We start from the raw sequence: 22,683 nt of genomic DNA on the forward strand, positions 1-22,683 counted from the left end.
ATAAATGTTGATGTGGCATTTTTTATAATAATTTAATTCCTCTATCAGCTATGTCAGATATTTTCGTCGGTTGATTAACAGAAATAACGAAAATAACACGCATTAATTGGTTTAAGAACTAAAAGTAGTAAAATTAAAATATAGGGAAAAAAAAAACAAACAAAACAAAAATATATGAACTAAAAGTGCATTTACGTCTTTTACTTTTTTTTTTTTTTTTTTTTTTTTTTTTTTAAAAAGGACACTTAATGGAGAGCCCAGATGCAAGTGGACCAAGATCTGAGTAAAAATGCGCCCACCTAACCTAACAGGCCCAACCCAAATCCATCAACGATTTTCACAGCAACTCTTCTTCTTCTTCCACTAGGCCACAACCCAAGTCCTTCTCAGTTCTAACAATGGAGGGTTCGAAAAGTTACAACGACTCTGGTCATGGAAAACCTCTTCTTATTAGCTCCAGTAAGTGCCCTCACCACTTAAAGCTACTATCCTCGTTTCCATTCATATAATGAATCTGTTACTTTTGTTGTTTTAACGTATGTATTTTAATGTAGGGGGTCATACAGCAGAGATGCTTAATCTGTTGTCGATGTTACCGATACCATGAGCCTTCAAAAAAAAGCTCGCGCCCTCGACGACTCCGAGGTACATACCTTAACTGAACTTGATCAAATTACCGATTGCCCCGAGTAGAAAATTATGAATTTAACATTTTAAATGGTGAGTGGAGACGGGGTTCGAATTTAGGACCACTTGGTATTAGGAAATGGTGAATTTAATTGTTTAATCAATATTTTAACAGTACCTTACTCTGCATTTATTTGCTCTTAACCAGTTGGTAAATAACTGAGGATGACTAATTCTTTGATATGAGTAGAGGCGACTTTTTTGTGTTTTGAAATCAGTGGTTATTTTTATTTATAAAAAATTTAAATGACAAGCAGGTGGAAATAGAAAAAAAAAAAAAAAAAAATACACATGATCGACCCTGACTAGTGTGTTGAGGATTCATAGCCTTGCATGAATTTTGGCACTATGAATTGGTGGTTGTTGTTGTAAGCAGCTAACTACACCATAACCTCAAAACAGAAAATGAAATGTTCCACAGATTACGATACATTCTATTTTGTAAAGACGTTCTAATATTGCTACACAGAGATAACTTATATCTAACTTCCTGCATAACTACTTTGACACTTTCAATGTCAGACTTTACTTTCTCACCATGAATTCTAGCACCTCGGTCAATCCAAATATGGTAAATGATAGCTGCATGAGTAGTCTTGCAGATAACATGCTGCGACTCTCTTCCTTTAACCTTTTTACTGGCCCAATCAAGTTCATATGACCAGCAACAAATTTGCTGATTGAACAAGCACTTCCTCAAGATTGCTATTCAGATCCTACTAGAAAAATGGCATGCAAAAAACAAATGGTCACGAGACTACCGATTTATTGCTACAAAAAGTACATAGCTTAGTACTCATTGCCAAGCAGCTAACTAATGCATGCTTAGGAAAAACTTCAGGAAATTGCATAATCTTCCACTAAATAACCTCAACCCTTCTCTCTTATCACTTGACAGGTGTCCGTACAAGTAAACCAACAGTGAGCCACAGCCAAGCATTGAACCTGATTTTCCTCCCCAGTTGGTACTTCAGCCAGCTTAACTTAAAATGCCACTAAGTCATTGGACCTAACACAAGGCTAGTTCCAATGACCGTTCAAAATAACACAACATGGTTGACCTTGCTTAATGCGTACAGCATCATAAATCACATAAAATCCATAATTTTTGCAAAAGGGGGCCATCAGGATGCCTAGCAGCATGCAATAAGAAACTTTTTCCCCATTCTCACTTTATGCTTCACTAAATGCCTTACTTCACTCATAAGCTGCAAAACCTTCCTCCACCGGCATAAGCAAGTCAAATAAATATCATCACAGCTGCCTTATTTCGACCAGATACTTTCTTGCTGGAAGGTTGGAAACTCATCCTACAGCAACATATAAGGAGGTTTAAAGATCCAGTATCTCTGGCACTTATAAATCATTTTGTTAATTATGATTTCTTTCCCTTATAAGTGAACTGTTGTTTGGAAAAAAGGATGAGGATTGGATGAGCCGGAGGGCAGAATATCACAAAGCTTCTGCATACAAAGGACATAGTCTTTTATTGTTTCCTCCGTTGTTGTTGTAGCAGGTGTACTTACATTGTGCTTCTCACTGAAAGCTGGATTTGATGCAGCATTTGTACTACATTGTATCTTCTTATGATTGTTGCAGGCTTTTCAACAAAAGTTTCATTTTTTAAATGGTTTCTACTGCAGATTGGGATCAAGGTGGTAGAAACTGCTCGGTTCAGGCAGATCTATCGAAGCAGAGAAGTTGGTCAATCATATTTAACTTCTGTTTGGACAACCTTGATTGCGATGGCTCATGCACTCTAGCTAATGACTAAAATTAGACCCCCAAGTGGTATTTTCTCTATCCCTGTCTATGCTTCCAGTCATTTATGTTTTGAACACATAAATATATTCCTGTAATTTAATTATATAACTTAATTAATCTGTAGTCAACTTTGTATAACTTCAGTTTCTCTGCAACGGGCCAGGGACATGTGTTCCACTATGTGCAATTGCATTCTTTTTTAAGGTGTGGATGTACTCCATCCATTAAGACCCCCTCTCTCTTTTGGTTTTTCTTGTCCATATTTTTTGAATTATTTAAGATGATATCAGAGTACATCCTTTAACCTTAAGTGCAGGTAGTTGGGATTAGATGGTCATCAGTTTTCTATGTTGAGAGTATAGCAAGAGTGAGAAGGCTCTCATTAAGTGGCTTACTTCTTTACAAGTTACGAATAGCTGATGAGTTCTTCGTGCAATGGCCACACCTTCAAAGGCAATATTCATGAGCTCACTATGTTGGCTGTCTCATGTAATTGAATGAATTCAGCCTTCGATATTGGCACTTTCACTTCAACCTCCTAGTTTTTGCAAAGCAGTCAACATTTTCATAGTGTCACTATAGTATTACCTATGTTTTATTACCCCCACTAAAACTATGTATTTCTGTAGGTTCTAAGAACCCTGATTTCAATAAATTTTTGACTTTTGGTTCACATAATCTCAATAATTTTTGGAGAGTATAAATTATTTATCCTTGCTTTAAAAATTAATTAGGAGATCAACTTTGCTTGAATATATGTTATTAAAGTACAGAGTAACAGGAAATTGTTGTCCAAAATCTAGTTGGGTTGCTAATTGGTCTTAGGGATAATTACAGATTACCAACTGTGGTATAGGGTGGTTTTACTTTGCCTAGCTTTGGTTTTAAAAGTAAGACATTTCTTTCAATTAATAACTAAATTATGGTTGACCATAATCTACCCCCTCACACTTCACTATTTAAAATGGGTAAAAATGTCTTTCAATGTGCTTTTTAAAAAAGTTTTTCTTTCTCTTCCTCATCTGCTGATCTCTTCTCTCTCCTCTAATGAGTACTTTGGTGCTAGAAATCATCCTAGCAAAGTATCCTACAAGGTCAATTTTAAGGTTGGGCATAATGTGAAAATTCAAAGAGGGGTGATGTTTTTGTGGGTTTTGTAGGACCGGGATTTTGGCTACAAGAATGAAGCTCTACAATGTGTTTGACAGGGTGGTGCATTTGGTGCAGTTGACATGCTGTGGATAGGTGGATACCTGTGACAGCTATGGAGTTTATGATTTATGATGTAGATGGCTTTTTGAGGGGTGGAGGGTGCCTGTGGTTGGATCATTTTTTCAGCAGAGGTATGGATCTTGATAAGGTATGCATTGTTGATTGGAAGATTAGGGTACAAGAAGATGAAGTGTGTCACCAGCAACAAGACTGTAGAAGATTATATGGTGCTTTAGTTTGAATTTGGAAATTTATTTCCATGAGTGGAGCTTTATATGCATTGGGATTATGTGGAATTTATTGGATTATCAATAATTAAAATTTAAGTGAAGAATCAAATTGGTGGGATCCAGCATGTGTTGGTGGGTACTTATAATGTGAGCATTAGCATATATTGACTGCATCTAGGTTTGGTGGTTTACGGTTAGTGGTGGCAGCAGGTGAACATGATTCTTGTGGGTATATTGGGGCTAAATCTTTTGTTCTTTTATTTTTTATTTTTTAGTATATGCATCTTGACATCCTGTGAGAATTTAAGGAGTATTTACAAGGCATTAAATTCTTTAAGATCATATGGGGCATTTGTTTGTAAAATTTGTTGTGTTGGTTTCGATTTGAGCATGTATTAGACAGAGAAATGATCAGCTGGTGAAGATAGAAGAGACAAAGAAAAAAAAAATCCAATAACGTTTTTTAGTGTCCTAACAATGGAAGAAACCTCAATAGGGAAAATTGCTACTTTAAAACCATGGGTAAGCAAAGTAAAACTACCCTGAGTGAGTTATCTCTAATTTTATATGTGTGTGTGTGTGCGCGCGCGTGTGTCCTTTGGTCTATCTGTTTTCACTTCCCTTTTTTGACGGTAAATTTCCATATGTTTTGAAAAGTGCAAACAATTTAGAAAATTCCTTGCTAATTAAAAAGAAATATATATATATATATATATATTAAAAGTTTGTAGGACATTTAACTGTAATGTGGTTCAGTATCATAGATCCAATATGTGGCTTGTGATATCTAAGAATGCTGTTTTTTAAATACCATAGTTCTGTATCAACCTAACAAATCTATAGGTATTTTTTTTAATTGGTAGTTATAATCAGCATTTTATAATCAAATTGCTTCTCTGTCAAAATTTGAGTATCTATGATTTCCCCCTCAACATTCTTTGAGTATCTATAATGTGAGCATTTTACGTTTATTGCTTTCATTTATTTTGGATTTATTTTGGTATTTTGAGACTCTATTTTGATGAAATTGGAATATTGTTCCTAATTGTGTAAAATCATTCATTTAATAATGGTCTTTGAAATATTTAGTGTAGATCTCATGTGATAATGTTTATTAATATTTCGACAATTTCTATATAATCTTTTTGCTGGGTAACTTATTATTATTATTATTATTATTATTTATATTCACTCCATTGGCATGTATGCATATGGTGTTTATTCTTATAAACATCAAAGGCAATTAACTTCATAATTTCATTTAAACCCTGTAGATTAATAGCGTAAAATCAAATTTTAGTTCAAAGGCAATCCGTGACAAGCCAAGTGTTCATTCGGCTATCCTGTTAGCTCTCTTTAGAATCTCCTAGTGATCTCTTTATAAAGTTTCAGTGAAAGACAAGAAGATATTGCATAAGTGAGCAAATTAATTGTATTCTTTGTGACAAATTCCAAGGCTATTTGGTGGAATATTTGCCACCAGTAACTAAGAAGGAAGCCTAGATTGCGAAAGTGTGGGTATTTTTACAGTCTACTTCTCCTCCAATGCCAAATCTAGCCTTTGATGTTTAAGAAAAATATTTTCATTGTTATTTTCTATAATCTCATAAAGAAACAATTACCTTGGATCTTTATTTTAAAGCTTTTCAAAAAAAAAAATGTTAATTAAATATACACAATATTTTGATACAGTAGTAAATTAATTGCTAAGTTTTTGTTTCTCAGGTCTTCCAAATGCTAGTTAATTTACTATACCTTTCTCCTAAATGACATGTCTCTCAGCAATGTTTCCCTCATGTTTCAAGACATCTAAAACTGGATGGTTCATTTTTTTTAGAGAAATGTTATTCATTTAATGTCGTGATTGTGCTTGCAAGGGAGTGTTAGTGAAAATGTACTTTTGAGGGGATCTGGACTCTTACTTGGGACAAACTATATGGAAGTTTTACACTTTTTTAGGCCCCAATTTAGGTGGAAAATTTCCCAAATATCATTATGAAGATGGGAATGGTACTTATTTTTGGCAGGATGGTTGGCATCTTGGTCCTCTGTTGCTTAAATATGTACCTCGGATAAGCAATGACATTCAGTAGTGTGAATGCAAAGGTCTCATTAGCTCACAATGGAGGAAACTAAAGTTGGCAGCCAGCAGGGTTTGCGGCTTTGGTTCATATTCAGGGCAAGTGTTTTGAGGCAAACCTTGATCAAAATGTAGCAGAAAATGTCAATTTAGAACTACAAAATTTGGAGAATTTGAATGTGGGGGACATCATGGAATGCTATTAGACTTACTCCATCAAAAGTTTAGCAATTCAAGCTTACCAGGTATTCTAACTAATAGACTTTGTTCCATTCCTTGAAGACCTGATACTTGCAGTGCATAGGCTTGGGCAATAGTTCTAAAAGGCAAAAAAGCTTTGTTATTTTTTTTTTTTTTTGAAGTTTCTTGGATTGCTCTTATATATCACACTTGGATGGACAAAACTCTCAGTGGCATGAGAACAACTTAAAGATGAAAAAACTACGTTCAAGATTATTGTTGTAAAGGATAGATGGACTGGCATCAAGCAGGCATATTGTGAATACAGCCAGAAACAAAGGTTGTGTTCTTTTGGAACATCCCTATGACTATTTGATTCTAATTCTTAACCATTGTATTTTTCTATCTTCTCTTTGCTTTTGATGATATGTTGAGCTGTAAACTATAGTGTTTTATCCTATATTGTTAATAGGGCTCTTTGTATTGTTTTGGTTCTTTGGTAGTCTGCTAGTCCTGTTTGCAATGTATTTGTTTTTGATGAATAAATCTCATTCATCTAAAAAAAAAGGATACTTAGGAGACAAAAGATTATACTTAGTTAATCAATATTTTTTATTTTTTTATGATGAATATGTTCTCGTTTGGCTAAAAAGATGATGTTCAGGGAATCAAATGTTGTGATTAATTGATCAAGACAATGATGGTAAGCCGGGAGCCCATCACCTGGTTAGGCAATGTTAAGGGAATTCTAAGCTATTTTGGTTACTTGGAAGAGACTTACACATCTCGATCTCTCCTTTGCAAGATTTGAAGTATTCATTTATCAACAAATTAGAAATCTATCAGATATTTATTTTCTTAATCTGTAGGGAAATGATCTTTGTATGAATGCTCTATGGTGGGTTTCTCATCTTTCTTTCGTTCAATATTTTTACACAAGGGGTATCAACCTTCAAGGGGAACAAAAATATGCTTCAGGTAATGAATTAGCCCCCTTCTCTTTCAGCATTATGGTTGCCTCAATGCCAACTTCATGACATGCATTGGTCCCTGCAAATGTCAACTTTACATCCCACCTAATCTTTCTATGAATCATTTAATGGCACAATAGCAATTAGTAATAAACTTTCATACATTCCATTAGGCTCCAGTAATCTACAAGGTCAAGTACCGATTACCAAACTAAATCTTTGCAACCTTAACATGTTTTTGGCCAGCAGTCAGTTTACAGGGAAAATCCCATATTTCTTAGACCAATTTAGGCATCTTGCATATCTTTGTATATATGATAACTTCTACGATGGTCCCATCTAAAAATCTCTTGGAAAATTGTTAACCTTGTGGACATTACATCTTATATTGAATCAATTGAATGGCGGCACCACACTAGAAAGCTGGGTTCTACTCTCATACTTGGAAGGAGTTAAAATATTCAACAGAATTTCTTGGAGGACATTGTGTCTGAAATGCATTTTGTTGAAGTCTCATAATGAAAAGAATTAGATTTGTCTTCAAACTCTATTCTCATGAATGTCAGCTCCAATGGGGCTACTTTTGAAATCAATTTTTTCAAAGTGAGTTCTTGTTAGATCAATCCATAATTTCCTACTTGGTTACAAACACAAAAATCTTAAACAATAAGACCTCTCACAAATAGGAATTTCAGACGGTTCTGGAAATTGGCTATGTACATTAAATTGATCAACAAATGTGATGGAACGTATCCAAGGCATGGCTAAATTCTGAAGTTGTTGATTAAGCTTTAATTGTTTCAAGGGTTAGCTACCATAATGGTTATATCCAAATGCCACAATTTTGAACATTGCACAAAATCACTTTTCCAGACCAAATCCTCATTTTGTGCCAAAACACGAATAAAGAGTGCCTTGATAGTTCTTGACATATAAGATAAACCTCAATCAGGAGGATTTAATCATTATTGGCACGTTGACTATTTTGACCCATATAAAACTAGTTACAAAAACCTTGAAATTCCCAACTCAATGGCTTCCTAATATAAGCTTAAACCATTGTGCCTGAACAACAATAGCTTCTTCAGAATTATACCTTTTTCACTGCAAAATGGTACACATTGTGGACTCCTTGCTCCAGACTGGAATAGATTCGCAGGGATTAGAGATTTGTACCATTCTAGATGGGTGAAATGACAACACTAGACCTGCAGTGACTCTTAGCTAAAAATTCAACAAATTTGTTGAAGATACTCTTCCAAAACTATGGAAACTTGCTTCTCTTTTGGTATTTGGATTTTTGCCACTAATCGCAATAGGACATTTGCCAATGTGTTCAAATGAACTTGAACCTTACTGTTACTTATTTTTCTCTAGTACTTTCCATGAGTCTTCTATTATTCCATATTTGTAGGTATCATAAACTTTTTTTTTTTTTGATAAGTATCATAAACCTTTGAAGTAACTTGTATGTATCAATTCAGCTTCTACTAATGTCTTAGTGGGTTGCATTTCTTCAACTGGTCTCAAATTCATTTGATGGGAAAGATACTAGAAAAAGAAGGGACCATGATATTGTTGGAATTCACTGATCCCTCAATAAACAATATTTTCAGTGAACTTGCTCAAGGCGTATCTAGTTTTTCTTTACTTGGTTACATGAACATTCATACAACAAGCTTTCTAGAACAATTCCATCATGCAACCAATCTTGAACTCGATGCAACTCCTCTTGCCAAAAGTTGCACAAAAGCAGTTGCCAAAAATGAGGATGACCCTGAGAGTTGGATTTTCTGTTCTTGGGGATTCAGTGAAGTTTGTCTTCTTCGAATAGTCTTCAAGGCATGCTTATTAAGGTTTGTCAATGACATGAAAGATTAATATGAATACAATGTTAGAAGTGCATTGGTTCCTTCACATTTTGAGTAAGTTGGTATGTAAGTGAAAGGCATCGTCTTCTATGCAGTGGACTTAAATTTCAAACATTATGTACTCGATGATTGTCTGTTCTTGTTGACATTAGTATGTAAGCAAAAGGCATCATCATCTATGAGGTACACTTCAAATATTATGTGCTTAATGATTGTTGGTCTTGTTGATGTTGTAGGTAGTGCACTGCGATTGTGATTTAATTCATATGTAACCTTCTACCCGGTGGGATTTTGTTTCAGAAATATGCTGATGCTAAAATGGTGCCATCGTTTTCAATTTTTAATCTAGTTTTGTACTGTTGCCATATGATATATGATCCATTTGGAAATGCAGACTTCATTTTAGAAATATGTGAGAACACAATGCTATTGAAGGAAATAGTGCAGGCAATATGATGATTTTATTTATTTATTTATTTTTGAAGAAAAAGATAGAAATTTTATTCACTTGTAAAATTTCGGATTGCAATGTATTCTTTAGCGATGGAGGTATTTCTCCGAACCAACTCTTCCGGGACTCAATACAAAAGGCATAATGTGCTAAAGTTCTTGGCCCACTGTTGGCCCTTTTTGAGATTAATTGCCATTGCCATTGCAAATTCACGAACAGCATGGCACATCCTCTATCCTCTTCCAACTAGTTTCCAAAAGATGAAAGACACGGTGATCTTGAGAGCATATAGCACTGGTGTGACTCTAAATATGACCTTTAGCAATTATCACTTTTAATCCCATCGTAGCAGTCCATCTCAACCCCATCACCAACGCCATGGCAAGAGCTTCAGTCTCAAAGTTTGTTGCTCTTTCCTTGGTACTCGAAGTCTTCTCCTATGCAAATTTGCCATGGTTGGTAATGAGTTAGTACAAGCTCAGCATAATAGATGTTTGCACTCATTGGGAACGTTCAGTTTCCATAGGGCTCTTCACCCAGTTTCCATAGGGCTCTTCACCCAAATAACTCGGTGCTCAGAAGAGGATAAATTTTCTACAGGCACAGCCAATATATTTATTTACTCTTATCTCTTGTATCAAAGAGTTGTTCTAAAAGTGAGACCATTCCACCGACAAGTATCATGGTCCAAATATATCTCGAACCACCACAATTTGTTCGGCACTATGACGTGTTATTTCTTGAACATTTGTATTGTATAGTTTTGTACTACGGTGCAGCCGTGATATGCTAAAAGGTTATTCAATTTCAATGTCAAAACTATTGAATTGTAGTTAAGCTGGATGCCTAGGAGGTTTGGTCGTGCTGCTCATTCTCATCTTCAGAAAGAATTAAGATAAGCATTTCATTCAACCAATTAAATTAGAGAAACAACACCCATTTTTTAAAATTAACGGCTATTTCTACTAGACCCCTGCAAATTAGCTAAGGTTTCTTAAAACGAAGAAGAGCTCACTTTAGGTTTAATTAGAAACACATTAGGATTTTTATAAAAGGACTCACTTTAGGTTTCAAAAAAAAGAAAAAGAAAATAGAAAGACTAAAATGCAAACCCAAGACCTCACCCTAATTTTCTTTTTCTCTTTCCTTCTTTTAAACTTCATTCAAAGTTTAGAGAGGAAAGGAAATATTAAATTGAAATTGAATATATTGGAATAAAAATGCTTAAGATAATCTCCATATTCAAATTTTAAGAAAAAAATAATGAATAAAAAATAAGGAAAAAAGAATAACTTTTTCTCAATTAATCAAGTGAAGGAATTGTCCTTCCATTTGTTCCTTTGTTGTTTTTGTTTCAAACAAAAGAAAGATTCCTTACTTTCACTCCTCTCTAGCATAAATTTATCTCATCTTATATTGATGAACATGAATAAAAAATAAGAAAAAAAGAATAACTTTGTCTCAATTGATCAAGTGAAGGAGGTGTTCACTTCCATTTGTTCTTTTGTTGTTGTTGTTGTTGGTTTTTTTTTTTTTTTTTTTTTTTTTTTTTTTTTTTTTTTTTCAAACAAAAGAAGGATTCCTTGCTTTCACCCCTCTCGAGCATAAATTTATCTCAACTTATATTGGTGTTCATCATCATATAGGAAAAGTTTAATATTTTTGCTTTACTATTTATTGAGTCATGTTATTTGTAAATTTTTAGACATAATAGAATAATCATAATTAAATGAACTAGTTGCTAACCTGTGCGATGCACGGAAAAGCTATTATATTTGAAGATGTAAACAATTCTTTGCAGTTTCCTCTTTGATTGTACATTAGGATATCAATCTCAAAATTTCCTATCCTTCATATGAAACATTAAATTACGTAATGAAAAAATAAAAATCAAACTTAAATTAAAATTAAAATTAAAATTCCAATCCTTAACATCCTCAATTATCTAATAAATGAATGAAACACACATTTAAAGAACTACTTAAGCAATATTTCAAATAAATTAAAAGACAACTTTAAAGTGTTCTTTGTATCTTTTTCCTTTGTTGCTTTGTAGTAGTCATTGAATAACTTATTTTGTTTTCCTCAATTACAAATGTTGGTGTGAGTTGTACATTGCTTTAAACATCAATTTTTTGAAATTTTGTGAGTTTAGTAAATTGGTAGCCTGCTCCAGTTCCTTTACAAAACTTTCGTTATTGAGTTAGCCATACACTTCACACATTTCTAGCGATTCACATGGCATCATCAAATGATACAAGTCTTGGATAAGAATCTACAACGCACTAGAACGCCCTTGTTGACGATCCTTTACTCCGACAGCATCTAGGTTTCCTTGAACAATGTGATATCTCACACTAGGTAAATCCTTAACCCTTCCCCCCTCTTACTAAGACTACAGAATGTTCTTGTAAATTATGGCCAATACTAGGTATATAAGTAGTGATTTCAAATCTAGAAGTGTACTCTGGCAACTTTACATGAGGAAGAGGTTGGTTTTTCAAGGGTGATAGTGGAAAAGTTGACAAATAAGTCACCCTTATTGCCACTCTACAGAACCGTACATGAGATTTTCACCTCATACGGCTCCTCATTCAATTCTTTTGAAGTCATTGGATCCTTTTCCTTGTTCAAGAATCCCCTCCCTTCTTTCACTCCACCTCAAAGAGTAACTAGGACTGATTCAATCACGTTTTCATTCATTTGGAATTTGGGCTCTTCTACTTCATTTTGATTTAATTATTTTTTTATTCTTTTTCCCTCTCTTTTCTTTTTTTTATTCCCTTCCATCATTCCTTAAGTTCCATAGGTTTGATCCTGTAGAATCCTGCCCATTTTCTCATTGAGCGAAGGGTACGAAATAAATAAAATTTCTTTTTCGATCACAAGTACTATGTGAAATCTTTGTTTTTTTTCCTCTCTCTATCCCCATATTTAGTTTAATAAATTAAAATTTTTTCATAAATTAAAATAATAATGTGGAAAATTGTGGGAGCTTCAAAGGCTTTGGTTATATATATACACACACTAGTCGCTAACCCGTACGATGCACGGAAAAACTATTAAAACTAAGTTCTATAGAAATAGTTTTTTTTTTTTTTTTTTTTTTGGTGAAGAAAGTAAAATTATACATGAGTATCTATAGAAGTTCAAATCCCTATAAAAAGCTCAAATCTCTTAAAGAAGTACACCAATATGAGAAATTAAATTGCATTGTTCTACACAAGTACAAAGTAAAAAATAACCCTAACTTTGTATAACTTATTTGGACCTTCAGCTACTGGTAGGCATCCCACCTATTATCAATTGACATGTCTGATCTTCTGGGTGGTGTTCTTTTTCTCCCACTCTTCAAATGGATGAATGAGTATGGACCCATTTATCGCCTTGCTGCTGGGCCTAGAAATTTTGTGGTGGTGAGCGGCCTTGCCATTGCTAAGCATTTGCTCAGAAACTATGTAAAGTATGCCAAGGGTCTTGTCACTAAGGTCTCTGAGTTCTTGAGGTTCTCATTCAGTCCAAGCATTATAAAAGTATACATCCCCCATCTCATGCCCTTTGAAACGTAGGAAATATACAAAAGAAGCTGGCCGAGCAACCTTTTTCTCCCCAACTATCAAAAGAATAAAATTTAGACAACCTTAAGCTAAACTAAGGTCTCTCAATCAAAAATGGGAAATAATGATCCAATATTCCTTTTTGTTACAAAGAGAATAAACAAAATAAATATGACAAAGTGAGAACAAACCTCAAAGATTCCATGACATTGGTGAGTAATATAATTCCTCCAATTCATGGCCAATCAAAATGAAAAGCCATCTTTCTCCTATAAATTCATGAGCTGCAACAGCGAAGTTATTATACATTGTCTAAACCTTGCATAATATATTCTATTGTAAATTGTGAGATATATATATATATATATATATATATCCTCTTAGAGATTCAAGATATGATTAAAGGAAAAACTAGAATCAAATTTGACGGAAAAGAAAAGAATATCATATCATCCTTGGGTAAAACTAAAAATTAAATTATTTTCGGTAGAAATTTCATGGTGTGATCCTAAGAAGGGACAATCATGCACAATTTTTACATGATAAGCTACTACCTGAATATGAAGAAAATAGTCCTCTTGCTAATGCTAATTAGCCAAAAAGGTCATATCATCATGTTTTAAAGAACTCCTAAGTCCTAATAAATCCAATTCTTAAGGCCTTTGTCATTGATGAAGCAATTTTAGGTCGTAGCTTCACTTCAAGTGAGAACTTGAGTTCAATATTGATCTTCAATATTCTTTAAGTAACAAGTGATCATATGGAAGAAGCAACAAGTGAACTTCAAATAGTAAGAAATTCATTACCAAATGCAATTAATATGGACATGGCAACTGAACCATTGGCTTTTCATTTTAAATCTGATATATTAAATTGATACATTCATTACCGCATTTAAATGATCTTGACATGTCAACTAACTAATGACTTTTAAGTTTTGAAAAATTAAATATATAAAAATTTGAATGGATATTCAATTTTTGTGCTTTCTTAATGAATATACAAGAGAGAGAGAGAGAGAGCTATTCTGGTGAGTTTAAAATTTCAAAAAGGATGTGTATTTGACAATCATTATATGCATTTTTTTTCCTTTTATGGCTAAGTTTCAAATACATACAATGGATTTTTAATCTACAATTCACCCTCCACCCATTTTTATAGGAGAAAGAACCACCATATGAGCCCCAAAAATTTTGGGACTAAGGCTTGGTTGTTTTTATTGTAGCTATATAGCTATTTGATATACTTTACTTTACTAAGGTGGTTGAAACAAATTATTTACTTGGTTGCTTAAAATTATCTTTGTATCGATACTTTCTCCTTTGTTTAATATGTTCATGGATTTATCTGGTCTTTGTTTGCTCAGGCAGGCTCTTTATGGGTTGCTTGGGTGAAAGCTAAGCTTTTGGAGGGTAGGAGCTTTTGGATTGTCAAAATCCCTCAGGATTGTACATGGAGCTAGAGGAAGATTCCAAAACTCTGAAATGAAGCTAAACCTCTTATTTGATTTGATGTTGGGCATGGATCTATCATCTATCTTTGGCATGATGGTGGCATCATGATGGTGTCTTTTATCAAAGATATGGCACTGACCACCACAAGATCTGATAATTTAGTGGCCATTCAGGACTAAACTCTCATTGGTAGAAATTGTAGATGACGATGGGCCTTTCTGGATTCCTTCTAAATCTGGCTTTTATTCTTGTTCTAGTACCTGGTCCGGCATATAAGAAGGAAAAATCCAAAGGTCAAGTGGTATCAATTGATCTGGTTTTTAGGTTCACTTACTAAACTCAATTTCATTGGTTTGCAAGTCAGAATAGGCTGTTGACAAAGGATAGGCTTCTACCATGGGGAGTAGTAACTGATGCTATTTGTGTTTTATGCAAAAATAGAATTGAGAATAGGGAGCACCTCTTCTTTAAGTGCCCCATATCAAGAAGAGTGTGGAAAACCATTATGGGCTGGTGTTTTATTATAAATCCTAAATTCCATTGACAGAAAATTATGTTGTGGGGTGAAGGGCAGAGAGACTGTTTATAAAGCAATTAAAGAGAACAAAAATAAAATGGGAGAAATTTCTGAATCTAAGTTCTCCCAACTGTATACATTCCTGTATTTTAGCTGTAAGTTCAAATGGAACTTTCAGTCCTGATACCAGTATGAACTAATAGCAGGGTAAATATGAGACAGAGTTGCATGTCTTAAGCCTCCATGCTAACAATTTCCCATGTCTGCCAGCTCAGCCGATACAAAAGCCTCCATCTTTGATTCGTTGGATTCTAGGCTGGATAGGGAGAGGTTAGGAGCTAGGATGTAAGTTTTCAAAGGGACTTCCATAATTGGGAGTTGGGCTCTTTTAATTACTTTTCAAATCATATCCATTCTCAGGTGCCTAGGGGGGAGGGGGGGTGATAAGATGAAATAGTGCTTAATGGGGAGAGGCAAGTTTCATGTTTGTACTTAATACAAAGCTATCCATGGCACAAATGGCATTTTTTCCCCTTAGAAGAGTATATGGTGTGTCTAGGCCCCAAAGAGGGTTTCTTTATTTTTATGGCCAGAAGCTTGAGGTAAAATTCTTACTATTGATAAGCTTATTAAGAAGTATAGGACGGTGCTGCTTGTGTCAATATTGCAGGGAAATAGTGGACCATTTATTACTTCATTGTGATGTTACTCATATCATATGCTGTGGAGTAAAGTTCTTATCATGTTTGGAATTTAGTGGGTGATTCCTTTGATAGTAAAGGCCTTATTGTTTGGGTGGAAAATTTGGTTTAGAAGCATTCTTCAGATGTTTAGAATTTAGTGCCACCATGTTTGATGTGGTTAGTGGGAAGGAATGCAACTCTCATATGTTTAACGACATTGAGAGATCCCTAGATCAGTAAAAATCCTTATTGATTCATACCTTGTTTGATTGGTCTATGGATAGGGGTTTCAATCATTTTACTTCTATTTTGAGTTTCATAATTCTCTTAGAGTTTCGGTTTGATTCTTTGTAATTTTTTAAGATACTTTTTGTTCATTATTGTGAACATGAAGCAATCCCCCTTTTCAATAAAAGTTCTTCATTCACTTATAATAAAATAAAATATTAAAAAAAAAAAATCCCATGTATGCATGATAATACAAAGCTTAAAGTACAGCTCCTAGGATCCAAATGTAATTTCCATAGCTGGTGATAGTCAAAATATAACTTTTTCAAAAGGGTAACATGTTATACTACTATATTAGTGCTACATATTAAAATGTCAACAAATATGAAAACTTAATGTGATATGATGATGTCACCATTTGATAAAATAAAATTACCAGTGGCTTCCTGACATCTGCAAAAGAAAGCCCTAGATGCCTTCTCATAGCTTCCTTATTTTCTGCTTTCCCCTGAAGATCATTTGCAGTGTACTGGACTTTGAAAAATGTATCAGTGGCAGGATTCCATGCATCAGTATCAATTCCATTTAAAATCCCAATGAACTTTTTTGAGTGAAAATTAAGTGTTGAATGGAGACCTTTTCCTCCCTGTAAATCAAAAAATAACAACATATAAGGGCTTCATGAAAGAAATGAGACTCATATACTCCCTTAAAACATTTGTGCTGTTTTTTGTAAGACATGGTAGACACCCCACCCTAATCATCTTGGATCAATTTGAAGCCAGGAATAATGTTATTCCATCATGTCATGTAAAGTCAGAACATAGAATTTAAAGACTTGAACTCCTAATCTCTTGTATATCTGAGGACAGATGGTGAAAGCATGGTCCTCGTAGTGTAAAACAGAATAAATTTCTTTCAACCTTTAATGATAATCATTGTTTTCTAACAGTACAAGAGACAACACCAAGGAAACTACATAATAGTTGAAAATAAAAAAATAAATAAAAACCAATGGCTTTACAGGTTCTTAAACATTTACTCTCCTTGGTGCCATATATCTCTGCCAAAAACCAATGTTTACTCCAAACTTTTTCAATCATATCTTCTTCTGGACTATCTGAACTCTCTGGAACTAGAAGGTATATGAAGACCAACATGCAAACAATCACTACAGTGAAGAAGACAAATAAAACTCCTTTCATGGCACAAATCGTTGGCAGTAATGCATAGCTAATCAAGAACGTACTCAACAAATTTATGGTCATCATCATAGGGTCAGCAACTAAACTAGCTCTCCTTGGGAAATCAACTTCAGTCCATTTTGATGAAACTACTCCATATCCAACTGAGTAAAGGAGGAGGAATCCAAAATCCCTGTATGCTGCAGTACGTGGAGGATACAATGATGCATAGTGCCCGTGTATTAGCAAAACAAAAATGGCAAGGAGTCCACAGAACATCGCAAACAATGAAATCACCATCAATGGCCATTGTCGCTTAAACCTAGTGACAAACCAGGAACCTAAGACGCCCATTGCAATGTTCACATATTCAATAACCATCAGTGCCATGCAAGATTCATCTGTGGGGATATCAAGATCCATTAGAAAAGCTGGCAAGAAGAAATTGATGGCAAACATCCCTGAAAAATGTAGACATATCTCCCTGACACAACTAATAATCAAATAAGGACGACATTGATGACTAAAGACATGCTTCAACAAACTCCAAACTCCCTGACTCTCCTCCTTCATTTGTTCAAACTCAGAATCAAAATCATCACCCCTAGTTCTTGTAAATTCTCTTTTTGCTTTGCTAACTTTGTTCATCTCTATATAGTACATTGGGGTGTTATGAGCAAAAAGGGAAATGAAAAGAGGTGGAATAGCCAATACTCCTGGAATCGCAAAACAAATCCTCCAACCCCACTCAAAATATGTCATTTTAAAATTTGCCATTAATCCTAAAGTAGTTCCCAACCCATATGAATGTCTATGTATCAATTTCAACTTGTTTGCAAAATCAGCAGAGGCAGACTCTGAAATATAGAGTGAAACAACCTACAATAGAATGTAAAAAACATTAGACTTGACAACAATAAGTAAAAAAAAAATTCATTAGAGAAATGTTGTTGAAGATAATTTTTACCTGAGACATGATTCCAATCCCTATGCCAATGACAATTCTTCCAATAAAAAGAATCGAAAGAGATGTTCTTGAAGAAATCATGGCAAATCCCAGGAATAATGAACTAAAGCCCAACAGCAAAGGCCATCTTCTTCCCAACTTTGTGCAGATGAAGAACGATGGTACGGCTACAACGGCAGTTGAGTAGAAGATAGATGAGAGGTAGCCTTCTATCAAACTATTATAATACGCACAGTAGTTATCCACTCTCGTCTTCATCATTGTGTAGTTGAGTTTACGGAAAAACACCTTAAAGAACGGGTCCATAATCACGATACCACCTGAGATGAATCCAAAAAAGGATGGTTGCTTCTCAAGTCGTAGAGAATCACCACCCATTGACCCTTAATTTGACCCAAAACCCTCATTGTTCTTGGGGTTGGATTTCCAATCAAGGAAAAGAGAGATATTTTATGCTTCCTTGCCTTGCTTCTCTTGAGAGGAAACCATTACTCTCTTGATCACTTCCTTTGTGCATTTATGCCTAGCTTGCCATGGTTTGTCTCAATTAAATCATAGCCCTTCTTCCACCTCTCCTCCATTTGAAATGGAGATATCTTGTGTCAAGTCGTATTGTGATTATGGACCCGTTCTTTAAGGTGTTCTTCCGTAAACTCAACTACACAATGATGAAGACGAGGGTGGATAACTATTGTGCGTATTATAATAGTTTGATAGAAGGCTACCTCTCATCTATCTTCTGCTCAACTACCGTTGTAGTCGTACCATCGTTCATCATTTGCACAAAGTTGGGAAGAAGATGGCCTTTGCTGTTGGGCTTTAGCTCATTATTCCTAATCTGCCATGAGCTCTTCAACAACATCTCTTTCGATTCTTTTTATTGGAAGAATTGTCACTAGCATAGGGATTGGAATCATGTCTCAGATAAAAATTATCTTCAACAACATTTCTCTAATGAATTTTCTTTTTACTTATTGTTGTCAAGTCTAATGTTTTTTACATTTTATTGTAGGTTGTTCCACTCTATATTTCAGAGTCTGCCTCAGCTGATTTTGCAAACAAGTTGAAATTGATACATAGACATTCATATGGGTTGGGAACTGCTTTAGGATTAACAGCAAATTTTAAAATGGCAGATTTTGAGTGGGGTTGGAGGATTTGTTTTGCGATTCCAGGAGTATTGGCTATTCCACCTCTTCTCATTTCCTTTTTGCTCATAACACTCCATTGTACTATATAGAGATGAACAAAGTTAGCAAAGCAAGAAGAGAATTTACAAGAACTAGGGGTGATGATTTTGATTCTGAGTTTGAACAAATGAAGGAGGAGAGTCAGGGAGTTTGGAGTTTGTTGAAGCATGTCTTTAGTCATCAATGTCGTCCTTATTTGATTATTAGTTGTGTCAGGGAGATATGTCTACAGTTTTCAGGGATGTTTGCCATCAATTTCTTCTTGCCAGCTTTTCTAATGGATCTTGATATCCCCACAGATGAATCTTACATGGCACCGATGGTTATTGAATATGTGAACATGGCAACGGGCATCTTAGGTTCCTAGTTTGTCACTAGGTTTAAGCGACAATGGCCATTGATGGTGATTTCATCGTTCGCAATGTTCTGTGGACTCCTTGCCATTTCTGTTTTGCTAATACATGGGCACTATGCATCATTGTATCCTCCATGTACTGCAGCATACAGATTTTTTGGATTCCTCCTCCTTTACTCAGTTGGATATGGAGTAGCTTCATCAAAATGGACTGAAGTTGATTTCCCAAGGAGAGCTAGTTCAGCTGCTGACCCTATGATGATGACCATAAGTTTGTTGAGTATGTTCTTGAGTAGCTATGCATTACTGTCAACGATTTGTGCCATGAAAGGAGTTTTATTTGTCTTCTTCACTATAGTGGTTGTTTGCATGCTAGTCTTCATATACATTCTAGTTCTAGAGAGTTCAGATATTCCAGAAGAAGATAAGATTGAAAAAGTTTGGAGTAAACATTAGTTTTGGCAGATATATGACACCAAGGAGAGTAAATGTTTAAGAACCTGTAAAGCCATTGGTTTTTTTTTTTTTTTCCCAACTATTATGTAGTTTCCTTGGTGTTGTCTCTTGTACTGTTAGAAATCAATGATTATCATTAAAGGTTGAAAGAAATTTATTCTGTTTTACACTACGAGGACCATGCTTTCACCATCTGTCCTCAGATATACAAGAGATTAGGAGTTCAAGTCTTTAAATTCTATGTTCTGACTTTACATGACATGATGGAATAACATTATTCCTAGCTTCAAATTGATCCAAGATGATTAGGGTGGGGTGTCTACCATGTCTTACAAAAATCAGCACAGATGTTTTAAGGGAGCATATGAGTCTCATTCCTTTCATGAAGCCCTTATATGTTGTTATTTTTTGATTTACAGGTAGGAAAAGGTCTCCATTCAACACTTAATTTTCACTCAAAAAAGTTCATTGGGATTTTAAATGGAATTGATACTGATGCATGGAATCCTGCCATTGATACATTTCTCGAAGTCCAGTACATTGCAAATGATCTTCAGGGGAAAGCAGAAAATAAGGAAGCTATGAGAAGGCATCTAGGGCTTTCTTATGCAGATGTCAGGAAGCCACTAGTAATTTTATCTTATCAAATGGTGACATCATCATATCACATTAAGTTTTCATATTTGTTGACCTAATACATTAAGTTTTAATATGTAGCACTAATATAGTAGTATAATATGTTACCCTTATGAAAAAGTTATATTTTGACTCACCGCATTTGTGGTTTTACAATGTACTGTCACCAGCTATGAAAATTACATTTGGATCCTAGTCCTATCAGTTCTACTGATATACCTGCACTTACACCTATCTCTGGTTGTAACTCCGAAACTGGTTTCGTTCCTAGTCTTGTTACAAGAGTACTCCCTGTACTCCAGCCTAAAAAATCCGCTAGAGCTCACAACCCTCCATCTTACCTCAGAGATTACTCTTGTAATGCTGTTTTCTCAACACCAGCTTCTGGCTCACCCTATGACATATCTAATTTTCTTACCTTCACTCATATTAACAAAGCATACAAACATTTTGTTTTTGCTCTTCAAGCCACACCTACTGAGCCCACTTCCTTTCATCAAGCAATTCAATCTCCTGAATGGAGGACTGATATGGATAAGGAAATTCAAGCCTTAGAACTAAATAATACCTGGACTTCAACTCATTTACCTCTTGAAAAAATACCTATTGGGTGTAAATGGATCTATAGAATTTAGTATCACTCAGATGGCACTATTGAGAGGTACAAAGCTAGGTTGGTTGCTAAGGGGTACACTCAAAGAGAGGGTCTTGATTACACAGACACATTCTCTCTTGTGGCTAAATCTGTGTCTGTCAGAATTGTGCTCTCTATGGCTGATGTGAAATGATGGGGTCTTCATCAAATGGATGTGAATAACGCCTTTCTACATGGTGATCTAAATGAGGAAGTCTACATGTCTCTTCCTCAAGGGTTTCAGAGCAAGGGGGAGTCTCCTAATCTAGTATGTAAGCTTAAAAAGAGCCTATATGGTCTGAAGCAGACCTCTAGGCAATGGTTTGCAAAATTTTCTTACACAATTCTCAATTTAGGGTTTGTACAATCTAAAGTTGATTACGCTCTTTTCACATACGCCAAAGGATCTTCCTTTATAGTTTTGCTTGTGTATGTGGATGACATTTTACTTACAGGGAATGATCCTCAATGCATTGCTAAGTCAAAGCAAGTGCTTGATAAGAAATTTGGTTTAAAAGATCTTGGTTCTTTGAGGTACTTTATGGGGCTTGAAGCTGCAAGGAACAGTAAAGGCTTTACCTAGAATCAAAGGAAGTATGCTTTAGAGATTTTACAAGATTCAAGTCAGATTGGGCCTAAACTAGTGAAAACCCCAATGGAACAAAACTTGCATTTATTCAATGATGAAGGAAAGCTAATTGCAGACTTAAGTCAGTACAGAAGATTGATTGGCAGACTTCTATGCTTAACTTTGGCAAGGCCAAACATCACATATGTTGTGCACAGGCTAAATCAATTTCTTTCTGCACCAAGGAAACCTCATATGCAAGCTGCCTACAGGGTACTTCAGTACATAAAAGGTCCACCAAGAAAGGGACCTTTCTTCCCCAGCAACTCAGATTTGCAAGTTAAAGCTTATTGTGATGCTGACTGGGCAGGATGTCCAGATACTAGAAGATCCTTGACTGGTTAGTGTGTTTTTAGGTGAATCCTTAGTTTCTTGGAGATCCAAGAAACAAAGTACAGTCTCAAGGTCCTTTGCTGAAGCTGAGTACAGAGCAATGGCAACCACAACTTGTGAAGTGGTCTAGATACTACAACTGCTTAGAGACTTGAGAGTTGATCATCCCAAAAGTGCAATGTTGATTTGTGACAATCAAGCTGCATTGCATATAGTAGCTAATCCGGTTTTCCATGAGAGAACAAAGTATATAGAAGTGAACTCTCATTTGGTCAAAGACAAGATTGCAGGAGTTATAAGAACTTTTCATGTGGTAAGCAGTCTTCATTTAGCAGATATTTTCACTAAAGCATTAGGCTTGCCAGCTTTTGCTCAATTAGTGAATAGATTGGGATTAATTGATATTTTTGCTCCA

The 22,683-nt window shown here is 35.0% G+C and overlaps 1 protein-coding gene, 1 long non-coding RNA gene and 1 pseudogene across 2 annotated transcripts; 2 read left to right on the forward strand and 1 right to left on the reverse strand.

The window, feature by feature from the left end:
* Nucleotides 1-331: 331 nt before the first annotated feature.
* Nucleotides 332-4,002, forward strand: LOC126726443 (UDP-N-acetylglucosamine transferase subunit ALG14-like; annotated as a pseudogene).
* Nucleotides 4,003-5,870: 1,868 nt separating this feature from the next.
* LOC126726445 (uncharacterized) lies at nucleotides 5,871-9,561 on the forward strand. The gene is made up of 2 exons (XR_007655878.1): nucleotides 5,871-7,131; nucleotides 9,232-9,561. It is a non-coding gene; the product is annotated as an uncharacterized LOC126726445 (long non-coding RNA).
* A 6,678-nt stretch (nucleotides 9,562-16,239) lies between these two features.
* LOC126728436 (sugar transport protein 8-like) lies at nucleotides 16,240-18,414 on the reverse strand. Its single transcript, XM_050434252.1, has 4 exons — nucleotides 18,037-18,414; nucleotides 16,977-17,948; nucleotides 16,322-16,531; nucleotides 16,240-16,245 (listed from the first exon to the last, which is right to left on the reverse strand). The coding sequence occupies exons 1-4, from the start codon at nucleotides 18,412-18,414 to the stop codon at nucleotides 16,240-16,242; spliced, it is 1,566 nt and encodes a 521-aa protein (XP_050290209.1).
* Between the last annotated feature and the right edge of the window lie 4,269 nt (nucleotides 18,415-22,683).

This window comes from Quercus robur, chromosome 5 (assembly GCF_932294415.1).
Source record: "Quercus robur chromosome 5, dhQueRobu3.1, whole genome shotgun sequence".
NCBI classification, from domain to species: domain Eukaryota; kingdom Viridiplantae; phylum Streptophyta; class Magnoliopsida; order Fagales; family Fagaceae; genus Quercus; species Quercus robur.